Source organism: Meles meles, chromosome 6 (assembly GCF_922984935.1).
Source record: "Meles meles chromosome 6, mMelMel3.1 paternal haplotype, whole genome shotgun sequence".
NCBI classification, from domain to species: Eukaryota; Metazoa; Chordata; class Mammalia; order Carnivora; family Mustelidae; genus Meles; species Meles meles.
In genome coordinates this window covers 21,452,762-21,470,104 of record NC_060071.1, presented here as the reverse complement: position 1 = coordinate 21,470,104, position 17,343 = coordinate 21,452,762, and the positions used below count along the sequence as shown (strand labels likewise).

At 44.9% G+C, this 17,343-nt stretch overlaps 2 protein-coding genes across 7 annotated transcripts in view; one reads left to right on the top strand and one right to left on the bottom strand.

The window, feature by feature from the left end:
• The window catches only part of MTMR10 (myotubularin related protein 10), a 59,382-nt gene extending 50,650 nt beyond the window's left edge, over positions 1-8,732 (top strand). For 3 of the 4 annotated variants that reach the window (XM_046009754.1, XM_046009755.1, XM_046009756.1), the window contains 3 exons: positions 897-1,067; positions 4,771-4,953; positions 5,558-8,732. In XM_046009754.1, the coding sequence (XP_045865710.1) occupies positions 897-1,067; positions 4,771-4,953; positions 5,558-6,154 (951 nt within the window). In that variant the 3' untranslated portion in view covers positions 6,155-8,732. The remainder of the gene's footprint in view (positions 1-896; positions 1,068-4,770; positions 4,954-5,557) is intronic. The other variant, XR_006818808.1, reaches the window with a different exon arrangement.
• The window catches only part of FAN1 (FANCD2 and FANCI associated nuclease 1), a 36,113-nt gene continuing 25,489 nt past the window's right edge, over positions 6,720-17,343 (bottom strand). For 2 of the 3 annotated variants that reach the window (XM_046009753.1, XM_046009752.1), the window contains exons 11-14: positions 14,727-14,830; positions 13,977-14,171; positions 13,242-13,370; positions 6,720-9,865 (exon numbers count right to left, since the gene is read on the bottom strand). In XM_046009753.1, coding sequence (XP_045865709.1) covers positions 9,725-9,865; positions 13,242-13,370; positions 13,977-14,171; positions 14,727-14,830 — 569 coding nt within the window. In that variant the 3' untranslated portion in view covers positions 6,720-9,724. Of the gene's footprint in view, positions 9,866-12,723; positions 12,903-13,241; positions 13,371-13,976; positions 14,172-14,726; positions 14,831-17,343 lie in introns of all 3 variants that reach the window. The other variant, XR_006818807.1, reaches the window with a different exon arrangement.

Below are 17,343 nucleotides of genomic sequence, written 5' to 3'. Positions count from 1 at the left end.
TTATAAAGATGACTGTAACTGTAGAAGTGAAATTCAAAAAAAAAATGACTGTTGCATTTCTCCAAGTTGAAAACTACTTGAAAAATGCTGTATTATCTCTTCTGCAAAGCAGATAATGAGCACGTTAGGTATTTTGAAAAATCAGTTTTGGAATATCACATTTTCTTAAAATGGGGCCCATGTGTGGAGAATGGAAAGTTGGAGAGGGTCATCTTTGTGAGGGCTGTGGGCATTGTGAACAGCCCCGCACGCCTCTCATGGATGTGCTTGTTTTGGGGAGTGCAGCCCGACTCGCGGGCTCTCTCAGTTTCACCACACACTCCTACTTCTGAGGAAATCCCAGCAGTGACTGCTTCACTTTTAAGTTGCCGGGACTCCGAGATACAATGGCTGTCTTCAGCTGCTGGACTTGGCGACCCACCGTATGACTGAGAGACTGACGCCAACCGCGTCCTGAAACTCTGCCAAGTTTTCTGGATGCTGAGCCTGCACAGTCCATCAGAAGCGAATACAGAAGTCGCTTTTTGCTTTGGGATTATTTTTTTCTTTTTTTCAGTGTTCTAAAGAATTATTTCCAGGGCAGGCTTCATCACATCTTTTAATGTCCCCCATTCGTACAGCGCCAACCTGCCTGTTGACTTTGCCATTTCAGCTCAGTAGACTTTTTCGGCAAGGAAGGGCTGTGATGTTTATGGCAGTTGAACCTACTTCTGAGCTTTGACAGAAGCCGTGTTTAACCTGCCTGCGTAGCCTTGGCTCAGCTTGGGAGCTAAGTGTTTTAGGCTGAGGGATTTTCTTAGTAATCTCTTCCTTAATGTGAGCCATAAATTTGGAAATAAATGGGAACAATTGAAGGCCAACATTGAATGATCCCATTTTCTGTCTGTGTCTGCCAGTCTCCCTTACTTTTGCTGTTTTTGGATGCCACGTGGCAACTGCTGGAACAGTACCCGGCGGCCTTCGAGTTCTCAGAGACGTACTTAGCAGTGCTCTATGACAGCACCCGCATCTCCCTCTTCGGCACCTTCCTCTTCAACTCTCCTCACCAGCGTGTGAAACAAAGCACGGTAAGCAGTGTGTGGTGATAGCAACTGCTCGGTTTGTCTTGCAGCTTTGTGGAGGTAGAATTAAAGTATAGTTAGCTGCATGCTAAAAATACATTAATTAAAACTGTCTTAGCTACCATTTTAAGCTGCAGTTTCTGAATGAATTATTTAAAGACATAAAAAAATCCAGGAACCTGTTTCATTTTTTTGGGTGAGCACTTTAGGTATCTTTCTCTGATGTACATTGTTCATAATAAACTAGCTTTTAGGGGCGCCTGGCTGGCTCAGTCAGTAGAGCATGTAACTCTTAATCTCAGGGTCATGAGTTCAAGACCCTTGTTAGGCGTGGGACTTACATAAAAGAGAGAAAGAAAAAGAAAATGTGATATGTAACAATTTAAAAAAAAAGTTTGTAAAGATGAAAATTATTTTAGCCACTGTAAATGTTGTACATTTATATTTATATTTTCATATTTGGGCTGTCCGTAGTGGTAATTAAAAAGGTTCTGCTAGAGGACTTTTATTTCCTAGAATAAAAGTTGTACAAAGCAAGATTCTTTTTTGTTTTTTTTTTTTTTATATTTTATTTTTTTATTTGACAGAGATCACAAGTAGGCAGAGAGGCAGGCAGAGAGAGAAGGGGAAGCAGGCTTCCCGCTGAGCAGAGAGCCCGATGCGGGGCTCGATCCCAGGACGGTTGCGTGGGAAAGACTGTCAGAGATGAACCCATGGTGCTAGACTGAGATTCTCAGTGGGTGCTGGCTTACCAGGTGTTCTCAGAATCCGTGTCACCTGCCACACAGCATTCCTATTGGGGTAGGATTATCAGTTTCTGGTCACATTTCATTGACCTAGAGGAAGAATCGTGACTAAGGAGGGTCTTAAGCCAAGCTTGAGAATAACTTCTGATTGCCATTGGTAGCACCTTCCGGAACCACAGGTTCTGGCTCACCCACATTTGAACCAGCAATGGGAATAGCTGGTAAATGCTGTGATAACCATTGAGAGAAACAAAAAGGGCAGCTCTGTGGGCCTCTAGGAAGACTTTCTAAGAAGGAGGTTGCTGTCTTGGTGAGTGTAGGGTCCTCAGCCTTGGTAGTAAGGCCCTTGGCCAGGCCACGTAGCCTGATTAACGTGAGTCCCGCCGAAGGTCTGGGGGAACGGTGAGCCCAGGTTCCTTATCTGTAAAAATGGACCCACCAGACCAACAGTATTACCTTTGGCCTCATTCTGTGTATTGAAAACATTTTGTAAATTGTGAAGCATTACGCTGCACTGTTTTCTAAAGAGATGAATCGTTCTAGATGTGGATATGAAAGACAAAGTGCACTGGACATTTAAGGGGATGATTTTATTCAGGCTGTTGTAATACAAATAGGAAGAATTTTATTAACAAGGAACACCACAAAGTAAAGGAGGAGACCTGGAGGCTTATTAGGAGAGACAGGAGACGTGAGGGAGCAGGTCTGGGCTCAGAGTAGGTGAGCCATGTCTCAGTGGTGCTGCTCTCCAGGGGCTCAGGGTTGGAGAAACTCAACACTGTCATAGGGTATTTATTTTACGTTGGAGAGTTGGGGAGGAGATTTTCATAAAATATAATCTCTGCTTCCCTAGAAGAATGTAACCTATCCCAGTCCCATGCTGAGACCAGCAGTGGGCTTGGGCTCCCGAAGTGTGGTGAACTCTGTTCCTAAACTAACGGACTCCGAGTTGCTCCTTTTCGTTTCTCGTCCACTGGCCGTCATCCTTGCTGGGCTGTGGCGGTGCTGTGCATGGCACTGCTTGCCTGCCCTGATGCTTCTCCCCTCCTCTCCCTTCACTGTCCCGCGAGCACACCCGTGGACACACACACACTACACACACATGAGCCTTCAGAATGTACATGAGGCTAAGAAACGAGACAGCCTTGTTAGGCGGTAAAACCTTGGATGTAAAATGCCAGTACGTCAGCCTGGCGGTCCCCGTGACCACCGTGCCTTGGGTAGGTGTGCGGGGGTGGGGTGCTTTGTGGAGCCCAGGTTGGCCTCCTAGAGACAGTCACTCCTCCCCCTGCTTCTTGGCTGAATTCTGGATGTGCTGACATAGGGTTACAAATAGATTTCTGTGGAGGAATAAAAAAATATTTTTTTAAAGTGTATCATCTGTTTTTCCTGGTCTGTCATCCAGTGCTCTATTTTTTTAACTTGGCTTTTTTCAAAAGCTGTTGCTGGCAAGCACTAACGTCGGATCCCTCCTGCCCTCCGTGCTCTATTATTCATGGTTTGATCTTACAGCCCGACTCTAGGCCGTCAGTGCCGCCTCTGCCTTCCCTGGGAAACTGACTGTTGATTTGAGGTCCTGATTTTTAGCACAACCGCTGTTCTCAGTCCGTTCTACAAAGACTTTTCCTTCTTTTCTCCATTCTGAGGCCACCTTAGATGCTCATGGTCAGGTACTATTTGTGGAAAATCTAATCTTCCTTGGAGATATTTTTAGTTTTCACATTAAAAAAAAAATGACTGATTTCTATATATTTTCCCAAGTAGGCCATTAAAACAGGTTGGGATTTAACTTTTACTAGATTTCAGCTCTTAACAATAGTATTTTTTTTAAGCAAACAGATTGTTTCTATATGCATATATATGATGAAATCTCAAATAACTAAAAAAAATTTCTTTTAATATATTTCGTGCTTAATGGGTTCAGTTTTACCCATTTGAAATAGACAATGTTGTAAACTGCCCTGTGCCGTTAGATAGCTTACCTGTTTCCAGCTGGCCCCGAGTCGACATGGCGTGGGTCACACCTGGTCACACATGTGGCATGGAGCTGGTCTCCTCACTTCAGTGCTGCTTTTCTGATGACACTTAGTCTTTGCCTTTTTTTCTAATTTCCAAAGAAATTGGTTTTTTGGAGAATACTGAAAGGTACACAGAAAATAAGAATCCATCGTCTCCCACCATCCAGGTATCTGAGATATTTCCTCCAGAGAGCTAATAATCTGCATAAACCTGCTTTTGTCACTCAGCCAAGATGAGGGTCATGGTTCGAGATGCTCCTCACCTCCTCCACGCAGAAGCTGTGGGCTGTCAGCCCGCAGCCTAGTGCCGCTGGCTCCCCGGGCTGCATGAGCCCAGGGAGCAAGTGGTCTGGCCTCCATGCATGGTCTTCATGGTCTTGGCCAAACAACCAGGACTGTGCACAGTGTAGGGGGTGGTTTCCTTCCTTGCTGCTCCTGGGCTGTGGTTTGGATATCAAAGGTCACTGGGTAAGTGCAAGGTATCTCTCCACTTAGAAAAATGGACTCCAGTGATTTCCATCCGATGATTGTCTTGCACATCCATTTGCCAGTGAATGTGTAAGTGTACCATCGTGTGCTCAAAAAGGACAATGCTCCAAGTGCAGAGGTAACCACGACATGTTTCAGACTCTGTGGTATCATCTCTGTGAAATTTCACTTCTAATCACATGCTCACTGCTCAGAGGCCCCGCTTCCTTGGGGACTTCCAGGAGAAAAGGCCCTCTGCTCGCAAACACAGCATGTGAGGTGTCCCTCTGAGGCATGGTGCCAAGAATGTCTCTTCTCTCAAAGCAAAACATGCTGCCCTTGGGGAGTAGAGTTGCTACACAGTCCAGAATATTCAGCTTAAATAGTGATGAGTGGCTCATCACAAAAAAGGAATGTATTTAAGAAAATCTTTCATTTGACATCTTTTCACAGATGTTCAAACATTTTATTTTGCAGGAATTTGCTATCAGCAGAAATATCCAGTTGGGTGACGAAAAGGGTTTAAAATTCCCCTCCGTTTGGGACTGGTCTCTTCAGTTTACAGCAAAGGATCGCACCCTTTTCCATAACCCCTTGTACATCGGAAAGAGCACGCCTTGTGTGCAGAACGGTTCTGTGAAATCTTTCAAACGGACAAAGGTAAATTACAAAAAGGCACTGACGATAAACACCTGGTGTCTGCTCACACCTCACACAAGGTATATTTTCAGAACACTGAGTATTAAGAGCCAAGTCACTTCCCTTAACGACAGTGTCAGAACAGATTCTGAGGGATCATTTGCTTTGTACCTGAAATAACCCTGCCCCAACTTTTCTTCTTGGCGACTGAAGCTCACAGAGCTCGGTCAGCCTCTGGGATTTAGCAGATAGGAGCTCTGAGCCTGGGAGGCCCCATTCCTGAAACCCGTCCACTTGCCTGTTCTTTCTAGAATGAGCCAGGTCTGCACTTTTTCCTAACCAAGAAGTCTTAGAAATTTGCATTTAAGCAAATTACTGAACAGGTTGTATCCCCTCCCCACCCCCATGCAGGCAGGTGCTGAAAGCCAGAGTCCGTTCCTAAAAACGTGGAACTCCAGTGGAGGAGGATCGGGATGAGTATTACAGGGAAGGAACAAAATGTTCTTTATGGCCGCAGTTCCACCATCTCTCATAGTACTAGGCTTCTGTTTGCCACTGCCCCTTTAGTGTCTTTCCATAAAGGGGAGCCCAGGAGAAATAATGCAAAACCCTGTCTTCTGCACAGAAAAGCTACAGCTCCACACTGAGAGGAATGCCAGCTTCCTTAAAGAACGGAATCATTGGTGACCAAGACTTAGTTCCGAGGAGAAATTCATTAATATTAAAAGCAAAGCCCGAACCTCCTCAGCAACCCGACAACCAGAGCAGTGGGATGGAGCGGTATTTCAGGGAGTGGTTTTCCAAACCAACCGACCTGCACGGCATCCTCCTGCCGCATCTCTCCGGGACACACGTGAAGCTCTGGAAACTCTGCTACTTCCGCTGGGTGCCCGAGGCCCAGATCAACCTCGGGGGCTTCATCACTGCCTTTCACAAGCTCTCCCTGCTGGCCGACGAGGTGGACGTGCTCAGCAGGACGCTCCGGCAGCAGCGGGCCGGGCCTCTGGAAGCCTGCTATTCGGAGCTGGACAAGAGCAGGATGTACTTCCGGGCCAGCGGCCCGCACGATGCCTCGGCGACACCTGACTTCCTTTCCTCCTCCTTCCCCTTCTCGCCCGTAGGCAACCTCTGCAGACGAAGCATTTCAGGAACACCATTAAGCAAATTTCTAAGTGGGGCCAAAATATGGTTATCTACTGAGACACTAGCAAATGAAGACTGAAATGTACTATTTTCTGAACATTTTGAGGGCAGCCATAAACTTTTCCTCTGACTTAAAATTGCTAACCTAGGCATTTGAGGCTCCAAGAATTTTCTATGTCAGAGCAACAGTTGAAATTTGCACTAATATTTAAAAATATGTTGAATTATGCGTCTTTCATAATTTTTTTTTAAAAAATAGGCAGAACTTTTCTTTTTTATGGCCTCTTTTTTGTCATTTGAGGCCTAGCTTAGTTTTAGGTGATCTATAGGCAGACATTCCCCCCACTCTTAACTACTGTGAGCAAACGAATCAGGTTTTGTCTGTGGCATTTATTTTGTCTGCATCCATTTTCTCCTGCCACCTTTAAAGGTTACCTGGTCCTCAGGTGAGCACCCCAAAGAAGCAGACACCAGGAAAGCTAAGAAATTAATTTTAAGTAGATTTTCAAGACGCATCTGGTAAGCGCCCCCCACAGGCGTTAGGTGGTATTTGTATATTTTTCTGGTCACTTTCGGTTCTTGCTAATTGAACTCACCTGAGGGTTCAGTATTTCCAAGGCCATAATTTATTGGAGGTCACCTTGTTTGGTACCGTAGATCACTGTGTTTTAAAATCATGAGTTTGCTTTTACCTTCATAGGACTAATATGCACTGTTGACTTTAAAAGATTTACTGTAGATAATACAAACTTAGAAGTGCCTTTGACATTAGTATTAATTAAGGTATGCATTAACACAAAGTAAAACACAATTTCAGTTTTTAAAATTAGGGTATTAAAAGCCTACCTATTGGAAACAGGCTTTTCACCACTGAGCTTCATACCAGTAGCCAGGAGTGCCCAGAACTACATTTCCTTCCCTCTGAAAGTCAGTGAGGATACCGTGGTCCTGTGGGGAGGACCAAGTTGGTGACAGCAGGAGGGGTGAGTGCTGTCCCTGCGGAAATCCACCCTCGAAAATAGAGGTCTTGCTCAGGCATTCGGGGCATTGCCCATCAGGATTTCTGGTGCGGTTTAACTGTTGCTGACACTTTCCCTTGGAAATCACTAATGAGGTGGTGAGTCTGCTCACCTGTACAGAAGGCCCTTCTCCCACGGGCAAAGTTCTTAGTGGTTAGGTATAGCCAACAGGACAAAGAAAAGTGTACTCCTCTCAAAATACTGCCATCTTAATGTGGAGAGAAGTCCCCCGCTCCTGGCCTCCGCCAGCAGTATCGCGATGGAGAAGCGCACAAAGGTGTGTGTTGGTCAAATTGTGGGACAGGAACCCAGGCCACGCTATGGGGGCCCCCAGCAAGGCTTGCAATGGCAATGGCGGTCGGCACCACACCCTGGTCCCTGTTTATAGGATGGATGTTTTCAAATTGGGCGGTTACTTAGAGTTTCTTAACCTGCCACATTAAGCTTTAAAGAAGTTTTATAGTGAAGTGGTTAATCTTTTAAGTTTTTTTCGAAGCCGTATTTTACTGTTAATGTGTAATAAGTAGCTGTTTCTATTTGAATTATTCTCCTTTTTACAAATGATGTCTCTGGACTTCAAGGACAGAAGTTTTTAGAAAATGCCTTAAGAAATTCATCTTGTGGCTAAACCCAGTGTTTTTGCCAGCTTGTTGCCTAGAAGATAAGGGCTTTTTTTTCAGTTTATTTAAAAAAATTAGCACTGTTGCCATTAAACATTTTATAGTCCTTGATTGGAAACCAGTCCCAATCCCCTTAAAATCTCACAGCGTATCCTGCCTTAGAAAGTGTTAATTTTCCCTTTTTGGTTAAGCTGCCTTTTTATTATTACAGATTATCCTAAATTGGGGGGTGTTGGAGAGGGATTTTTGAACATTTATTTCTTTATACTTCTCTTTCCTCACACATTTATTTCAACCCTTTTAGCAATTTTTTTGTTAATTTACAAGCTTAAAAAATTAGGTACTATTAATACTGTTTTAAAATAGAAAATGTGCATATTTTTGTATGATAATCAAGTGTACTAAAAATGGTTTTTCGTTTTATTTTTGCTGGACAGTTGTTATATCATGATTATTGTGCCACAATTTACCGTGCATAATATGAAGAACAACTATACCGGCTTTTAAGTCCTGGCTATCGTAGAGCTGCCCGGCACCTGTGCTGGCAGAAAGGCAGTGGTGGTGACCGAAGTCGTGTGTGGTTATGGACACTGCACTGAAGAGCGCCTCATGCTCCGGCCCCTCTGCCTCGCGAGCCAAGTGTGTGCCAACCGGACGCCACGCGGCCCTCACAGCTTGGGACTTTGTAGTACTGAACTGAAAAGTGTACAATGTCTTAACTGTTATTTTATGATGGAAACCAGTTTTAAAACCAAAAATGTCTTAACTTTATTTAAGAAAAGTATATTAATTTGTGCTAACAGAGGGTGAAAATTAGTCTGCATACTTTCAAAAAAACCTGCCTGCTGTAGCAGTAACCTCAAGTAGTTAGAACTTGATTTTGAGAGAAAACTAAAACCTTTGTGCCTAAAATTCTGACTTGAGTTAAAGTAGGATGAGCAGGAAGTGAGAGATCTTGTTCAGTAGTGATGAATGTGAAGGAAATTTTGACTGCTAAATAAAATTTCCGCAGAAATTGGTTGCTGTAGTTATCAATACAAAATCATCTACAAGAATGCAGTGATTCAGGAAGCGAAGGCATTTTCTTCCAACAATACTTATGTGGGTCTCATCCACTCCATTTTTTTGCCTGCTCTAATCAGAACTGGCTATAGTTAAGGCCATGTGGGTATTAATGGACAATGCCCTAACCTGTCCTTCCATTCACTAAATTACCAAGCTGGGGAGTGACATTTCCCTAAAAAGGTCTCCAAGCTAGTCTGTGGGGAAACTGGGGCCCCCATCCTGGACTCCTGGTCCTATCGTTCTGGTTAGTTGCCTCCCTACCATAGACCTTCCTTGGCTTAGAGCTCTTGGGAAGAGCCCTATTGCAATTATACCGTCTATATAGAAAACTGCCCCTCTAGTCATTAGGTTAGGGAAGAAAAGGGACAGTTGCCTTTGATAAAGACTGTTCATTCCTTTGATAATCTAGGCCCAATTAGTAAGAGCAAGTTAAAAGTTACAGAACTTAAGGAGAATTTATTTTTAATTCCCAGAGAAAGAATTTGTGCCCTTCTTTAGATGATCCTAAAGCAAGAATGTTTAACAGCTGAGTGTATCACGGCAGTAGAGAAAACATTAAATTCAGGTCTCTCCAATGTACTTACTAGAAACATCAAGAATATTACTTTTATGAAAGACCAAAAACTGTGAAACATCCCATTTGTTTGTTTGTTTGTTTTTGCCAGCTGTTTTGCAAGTCTAGTTTAATAACATAGATGCATCCATTTCCTAAAAATGGCCACCAAGGTACTGACCTTCTAGAAAATTCTTTACCTGCTCTGTGTGATCAATGAGTACATTTGAGCCAAGACCAAGTTTTATGACTCACAGACACTGTACAATGATGGGTCTTACACTCTCAGGTTTATTACTGACATAACAAAATCAAAGTTAAATAAAATATAACAATGCTTTATACTTTGGAAAATCAATCCATGTGTCACCAGACACCCCCAACTCCACAGCTTAGTTAAGTGAGGCTTTGCTCTTAGCTCCAATGGCAACCACGTGGCAGACTTCTACCTCAGCCCCCAGCTTCTGCAGTTCATCCAACCAGAGCATTTGCTTATGTGAAAGACGATCGTTGGGGCCTTTAACTTCCACCAGCTGGAATGTTAAGTTTTGAAAAAAGTTATTAGTATCTTACTGAAACAATAACCAAGTATGCTATAGTAGTTTTCACCTATACTGCTCTACTTACATATATAAAATAAAGATACATGTATGGAACTCAGAATTATTCTGTAGAAAGTAGGCAGTTCTTCATAGAGAATTAGTTGAAAAGCAGTTTTAAAGCATGCACCAGATTGTTGCTCCCGTGCTTAAAACCCTTTGATTACTTTCTGTATATCTGCAGTTAAATCCAAACTTTTGCCAGGACCTCTAAAACTAGGATCTGGACCGTGCCAGCCACTCCAAAGTTTCTGAGAAAGATCAACCTCTTCCCAACTGAAGGGCCCTTCCATATGCCTGCTGTTCCCTCTGCCTGGGACATTTCTTCCTGTTCTTCACATGTCTGACTTCTTACTCTTCAATGCTTAGCTTAAATTCATCTCAAGAGAGGTCCAGCACATCCCTAAGCAGGGTCCTTCCTATGCACTTCCTCCACAGCATTTATCCGAAGACAAAACTGCATTACATACCAGCTTCATGAAGGCAGGAACACTGTCAGTTTTATTCACTGCAGATTAATGAACTTCAAAACAGCAATAAAAACTATCCAGATTTTCCAAATTTGATGGAAACTATAAACCCAAGGATCAATGAACCCCAAGAAAAGAAACAACATTACACAAAGAAACAAGTCGCATAACTGGTGATAAAGGGAATATTCTAAAAGCAGCTAGAATTTTTTAAAGCCTAAAGGGAAAGATTACACATACATCATTAAAAAACAATGCAAGCTAGAGGACAATGGACCATTATTTCAAAACACTGAAAGAAAAAAGCTATCAACATAGAATTTTTTTCTTCAGAGAAAATACCCTTCAAAAGCAAAGATGAAATAAAGACTTAGACATAGAAAACCTAAATAATTCATCATTAGGAGGCCTCCATTTCAAGAAGTGTTAAAAGTTCTTTAAGCAGAAGGAGGACGACATCACATGGAAATGTGGATCTTTACATAGGAATAACAAGCAGAATTTTTATCTGGTGGAGGGGGTGCCTGGATGGCTCAGTCAGTTAAGCATCCAACTCTTGATTTCAGCTCAGCTCATGATCTCAGGGTCCTGGGATCAAGCCCTGTGTTGGGCTCCATGCTCACCATAGGCTTGAAGATTCTCTCCCTCTCCCTCTTCATCAACCCCTCCCCCTGCTCATATTCTCTCTCTCTCAAATAATTAAATCTTTGAAAAAAAATTGTATCTAGGGGAGGAAAAATAATTTGTATCTATGTGAGTAATTACAAAGATTCTTTTTTTTTTTTTTTTAAAGATTTCATTTATTTATTTGACAGATAGAGATCACAAGCAGGGAGAGAGGCAGGCAGAGAGAGAGAGAGGAGGAAGCAGGCTCCCTGCCAAGCAGAGAGCCCGATGCGGGGCTCGATCCCAAGACCCTGGGATCATGACCTGAGCGAAAGGCAGAGGCTTTAACCCACTGAGCCACCCAGGCGCCCCAATTACAAAGATTCTTAAATCAACTGTAGAAAGCAAAAAAAAATGTAGAGTTTGTAACATGTAGAAATACAATGTATGAACAGTACAAAAAGACCAGGAGAGGAGATACAAAAACATACTCTTGTTCTTTATACTGTACAAGGGATGGCATAACATCACCTGAAAGATGTGAAGTTTAAGATATACACAGTCAACACTGGAGTGCTGAGACTTACAACAAAGAATTATAACTAACAAGCTAACAAAGGATTAGAACACAATCTTAAAAAAAAAAGGAAGAAAAATGTGAGAAAAGGAGAACAAGAAAGCTCAAACAGAAAACAAGTATCAAGATGGTAGCTTTTTTTTTTTTTAAGATTTTATTTATTTATTTGACAGAGATCACAAGTAGGCAGAGAGGCAGGCAGAGAGAGAGGAGGAAGCAGGCTCCCCGATGAGCAGAGAGCCCGATTCAGGACTCGATCCCAGGACCTGAGATCATGACCTGAGCCAAAGGCAGAGGCTTTAACCCACTGCGCCACCCAGGCACCCCTCAAGATGGTAGCTTTAAAGCCAATCATCAATAATCACATCAAATGTAAATGATCCGAATACCCAATTAAAAGGCAAGAGGTTGGGGCGCGTGGGTGGCTCAGGGGGTTAAAGCCTCTGCCTTTAGCTCAGGTTATGATCCCAGGGTCCTGGGATCGAGCCCCACATCGGGCTCTCTGCTCAGCAGGGAGCTTGCTTCCCCTTGTTTCTTTCTGCCTGCCTCTCTGCCTACTTGTTATTTCTATCTGTCAAATAAACAAATAAAATCTAAAAAAAAAAAGGCAAGAGGTTGTCAAAGTGAATTAAAAAGTCATACCCAGCTATAACGCTGCCTACAAGAAGCCCATTAAAGATGAAATAAGTTAAAAGTAAGAGAACAGAAAAAGACAGGTCCTGTTAGCAGTAATCAAAAGAAAGAGCGGCTATTTACTAGTATCGGTGTGGAGAACACTACCAGGAATAAAAGATGGTCATTTCATGATGATGAAGAGATCAACTCATCAAGTGGATGTGATGGGCCTTTAAGTTTATACATCTAATCAGAGCTTCAAAATATAGGAAGCAAACTGGAGAGAACTGCAAGGAGAAATACACAAATCCACAGTTCCTGTCCAAGATATCCCATGACCCCAAAAGCGTGATCTGTTAAAGAACAGAGAATTTGGACTTGGCCAAAATTTAAGATTTCTGCTCTTCAAAAGATACTATTATGAGCATGAAAAGATAAGCCACAGCCTGGGATATAATATATCTGATACAGGATTTGTATCTAGAATTTTATTTTAATCTCAGAACTCAGTAATAAAAACCAACCTGGGATGGGCAGCAGGGGAAGACGAAGGTGAGGCAAAGTGGCCCTTGGCCCTGAACATGTGACAAGGCATTCATTCCTGGGAGCTTAGAGAAGAGTACCCCATCATCTCAGCCTCCCGGTGTTCACACCTGCAGAATTCCTTCCCTTGGAGGAGGGCACTGGAATCTGTGACTTGCTTCTAACACAAGAATACAGCAAAAGTGATGGAAGGTCCCATCCGAGGTCCGGTTATAAGAGACTGACTCCCATCTTGCTCACACTCTGGCTCTTCTCACCTGCATGCTCTGATGAATGGCTGCTAGGTGGAGTGTTGCACGGCAGAGAGGAGAGGCCTCCACAGCCCCTGGTGTGGAGGCCCCGCCAACAGCCACGGAGGAACCAGGGCCCTCAGTTCAACAGCTTTCAAGGGACTCGATCTTGCCAACAATCATCCAAGAGATGCCTAGACTGGAGCCTCTGCTTAAGTTGCTAATGAAATTATCATGGAAATAGGACTTTCCATTCTGATGCAACTGACCTTACAGTGACGGCTCTGGGAGTCCCACACCACCAGGTCGGGGAGGCCCCCTCGGCAGTGTCGGAAGTCTGTGGCCAGGCGCCGGCACACACCACTGAGAATGGGGCCGCCCAAGCAGGAAACGAGGTCCTGAACACAAAACACAGGGCTGGTTAGCCATGCCTTACAACAGAAATCCTAGGATACTTTCACTGATCACGAAACAGAGAAAACTGTAATTCCACAGAGAAGGATTCCAATGGCAACAAGGGTCGTTCTGCCGCTTGGGCCAGGGCCAGGGCCACAGGGCCATTGGCCAAAATGCCCACTACAAGCTCTGGGAAATCAGGTTTCCTTTGCCCAGTCAGACTTCCGTCTAGTTAGGAAAACCCTGAGGAACAGCTGAGGAAGAGGGAATTTGGTGTAAATCCTCAAAAATAGGACAAGGATGAAGGCCAGTAGTTGCAGGGACAGGAAGAGCAACTCCCTGCTGAGGGTCATAGGTCAGGCAAAGGGAAGCTGTCAGCTAAGGGGAAGAAAGCAACACTGGGCTTACTCTGTGTGCCGATATGGTTCCACTGATAACAGGGGCATCTGGACTAGGGGACTAGCATCTCCACCAATGTATACGCAGGACCATCACACAGAGAAACACGCGTGCATATACACATGCACACACGTGTACAGATCTTGCCAGAAGCACACCCAGCACTGGGGGGTGGTACTTTCTGGCCCACTCTCCCGGCAGATTTTCACCTGAGCTTGCTGAAGAGAAGCAAAGCGATCCCAGCTGACGAGGGAAGCCACTCTGCCCTCCTGGGCCTGCCATGCGGCTGCCACCCAGGCGCGCAGGCTCTCCACGGGCGCACTGTGAATCTGCTGCAGCCTGGCCTCGATGGCCGGCCGCCGGCTGGCACAGAAGCTGTCCGTGCACAAGTCCAGCGGGAAGGCCTGCGTCGCGGGGAAAACAAGCCCTCGATCAGTGCCAGGACAGAGCCGGAGTCATCAGAAGAACACTCAATACCATAAAATCTGGGAAACCAGCCAATCGTATTAAATTGACACACTCCTCTTCTCAAAAGAGAAGTAAAAAATTAAGTAATCGAACATACAGCAACTTATTGCACTGGTTTGTCAGAGTCGTAATCGGTGGAGAGAGCCTTCAGTTTACACCGGTGGTGCTCTCAGCAGGCACGTGTGACAGCACACGCGGGGAGGCCTGGCCCTGACAGGAGACTGACTGGTCAAGGTCGAAGCTGAAGAAACCCACAGTACAAGTTCAAGTGGAATGAAGGTAAAATAGGTTTAAGGTGAAAACTTTTTAAGATGTATGAATCCGAATGTAAAACTAAAGACTATTCTTACAGAGGATCAGCACCATCCCAGAGCCCGTCACTGGCAGGCTTCTGACGGCTGCAGACACGGCCCGCAGGCAGGCAGGAGGCAGAGAGCAGGAGCCGCTGCTCACCTAAAAAGCACACCCAGGGTCCGGCGTGACCTGCGCACCTGGTAGGCGTTTCTGAAGACGTCTGGTATCCCGTCCATGAAGATTATATCCCACAGGAGGAGGCCAAACAGCGTGCTGAAGGTGGACCCTTCCCCGTGAATCCCTAAGACAAAGCAACACACACAGCAGTCAGGTTTTTCTGTTTTTTAAAAACCACCATAACCTACTGTTTACTTAATTTGAAGGAAATAATAGATTTTAGTTTCAAATGCAAAAGCTGTTTTCTTGCCATTCCTAACTCATCTGTTTACATCACTTTGCTTCTATACAGAAGGTTCATTTAAAAGTAAAAATCTTAGTAATGATGGGAAAACTCAGACCCATAAAGTAACAGTTCTCCAAATTTAGTGAGAAATGTAAGGAACGTGTTTAAAGATAAATAAGTGAAAGCAGACTCCCTCCTCAGGTTCCAGGGGTTTGATTTGGCGGGTGTGGGTGGGCCAAGACCCGTGTGCCGGGCTCTGTGCAGGGTCCCACAGCCAAACCTGCAAAACGGCTTCCCAGACAGATTTATCGGAGAAAGACCAGCACCCAGGAGCCCGCGCCCTCTGACCTAGCAGGTGCTGTCTCCATCCACCTCACTGGACCTAGTGTTCCACTGCTTTGTCCTGGACAAGTGTGCCCAGTGTTTCTGAGATCCAAGGCTCTCCTAGAAACCTTCCATCCCAGAGCACCAGGGCTCTCCCAGAAACTTTCCACCCCAGAGACCACTGAGGTCAGATCCCTGCCTCACACCCCACACAAACTGTACTGACTGAACCACGAGCTCAATCGACCATGTGTCCAGGCCATGTAGGTGTTTACAGCAGAGTTGAGACCAGAGGCTCAGTCTTAGCACAGCACGCAGACGTATCTCCCAGACAAGTACTCTGCACTTCAACACACCTGACAGGGGATGGTGCCCACCTGGGTGCCTCTTGGCCTTGGCGAAATGAGGTGCTAACCCCCATGACCCTGTCCTGATGGGCAGGCAGAAGGGCTCTCACTCAGGCCTTTGGGCTGGAGCCAAGACGTTTTCACCAGCAAGCTTTATACCAGGATCCAGGGCTCCTGCCCAGCCAGGTAATGCTGGGTCTCTATTTCCAGCCTGCTCTCTGCCCGGGAGTGCACACTGTCCACCCTCCAGGCAGGAACACCAGCGGTCAGAATTCCTGCACTCCCAAGTGGTCTACACCATGCATTTGTTTTGGAAGTGAAGTCACTTTTGGTGAGCTCCTTCTGAGTCACTCCGAAATAAACTTACCTGAAGGGAGCCTGAGATGGCCCTCACTTCCGAATGTCCTCTCAAACAGACTGAGAGCAAGGGTTCCACTCATTTTCACGGCATCATTTTTTAAAAATGAAGGAAATATTTTATACTCTGGAAATGGAATTGCCTGTCCATTTTTCAAGCTCATGGCTAGACTGAAAGCATTTCACTGTGTTCGCCTCACAGCCTGCCCACCACATGCCCTAAAACCCATGCCCTCTGCCCTCGACTGCCCAGTTTACGTGTCTCCTGTGGCTTCTCTGAGGACAGCTCTTCATTCTGTTCTTTTATTTCTAACCTTTAAGTCTGTGGTATCTCTGTCTTCACTGGGGTTTGTACTTCTTCCCTTATAGCATCTCCCTTCCCTGTGAGCAATAAAGATACCACACAGATTAATCTTAACCGTTCTAACACTCATCGTCATTTCATGGTCCTCATTAATCTTCTGAATGCTGACGTAACACTCAATGGAATAATGTCCTTATTTTCGCCAATTTGAAGGTATTGGGGTGTTTTTAATCCTCATGACCCCTCAGCATGGGCAAGGGGAGTCCTGCCTGGCAGAAGGATGGGCTTGGTGGGCAGCCCCAGGCGCAGGCACATGGGCCAGTGTGCGGGGTCGGCTTCCAAGGCCTGAGGGTAGGGAGGCTGGAAGGAACAGTGTGACCAGAGTACACAGGGCTGACAGCACAGCTCCGCCTCCATACAAGGGCATGTTCAATAGCTTCCATAACAAACAGTTTTAAAAAAACAAAGAAGGACTAGAGTGGCCTCTCCAGCAGAGCTGCCGGGCCCTCCCCCTTGTCTCTGGCGGGACCGATGGGTGCTTCCTTTGCAATTCCTCTCTCACAGCATTTGCTTTTACTTGTTCTAGTCAGTACTACACTTTGCTAAGGACAGAATGACAAGTTCAGCAGAAGGCAATTCCCAACGTCTCCTCTTTGCCTGGGCCTCAGATAAAGCACTGGTCGTCTGAGAGCAAAATCGAAATGAGAGTAAGAAGAAAGAGGGGCTGATGCGGATAGACAAACACCAGCAATTCCAGAAGAGATAATTATTTAGAAACAAAACACTTTGCTGTTCCTGTGTTAACATAACCTGTATGTTAAAGAACCAAAATTTTAGTAAAAATTGTACAAAAAAGAAAACTGAAACAAAAAGCACTGCTCTTTCTAGCAATTTCTCTGGTTCGTCTGGTGTTATCCCATCCCAGGACTTGGTCCTTCAATCCCCTGAAAGTTGTTGGCTGACTATGAGGCCTGCTCACTCTTTCTAGAACAGCCTGGCCCAGCTCCACAGCTCCTACCTCCTCTAATGGGCTCTGCTACCAGGCAGCACCTCTGGAATCCTCTGCCCTTTCTTCTCCC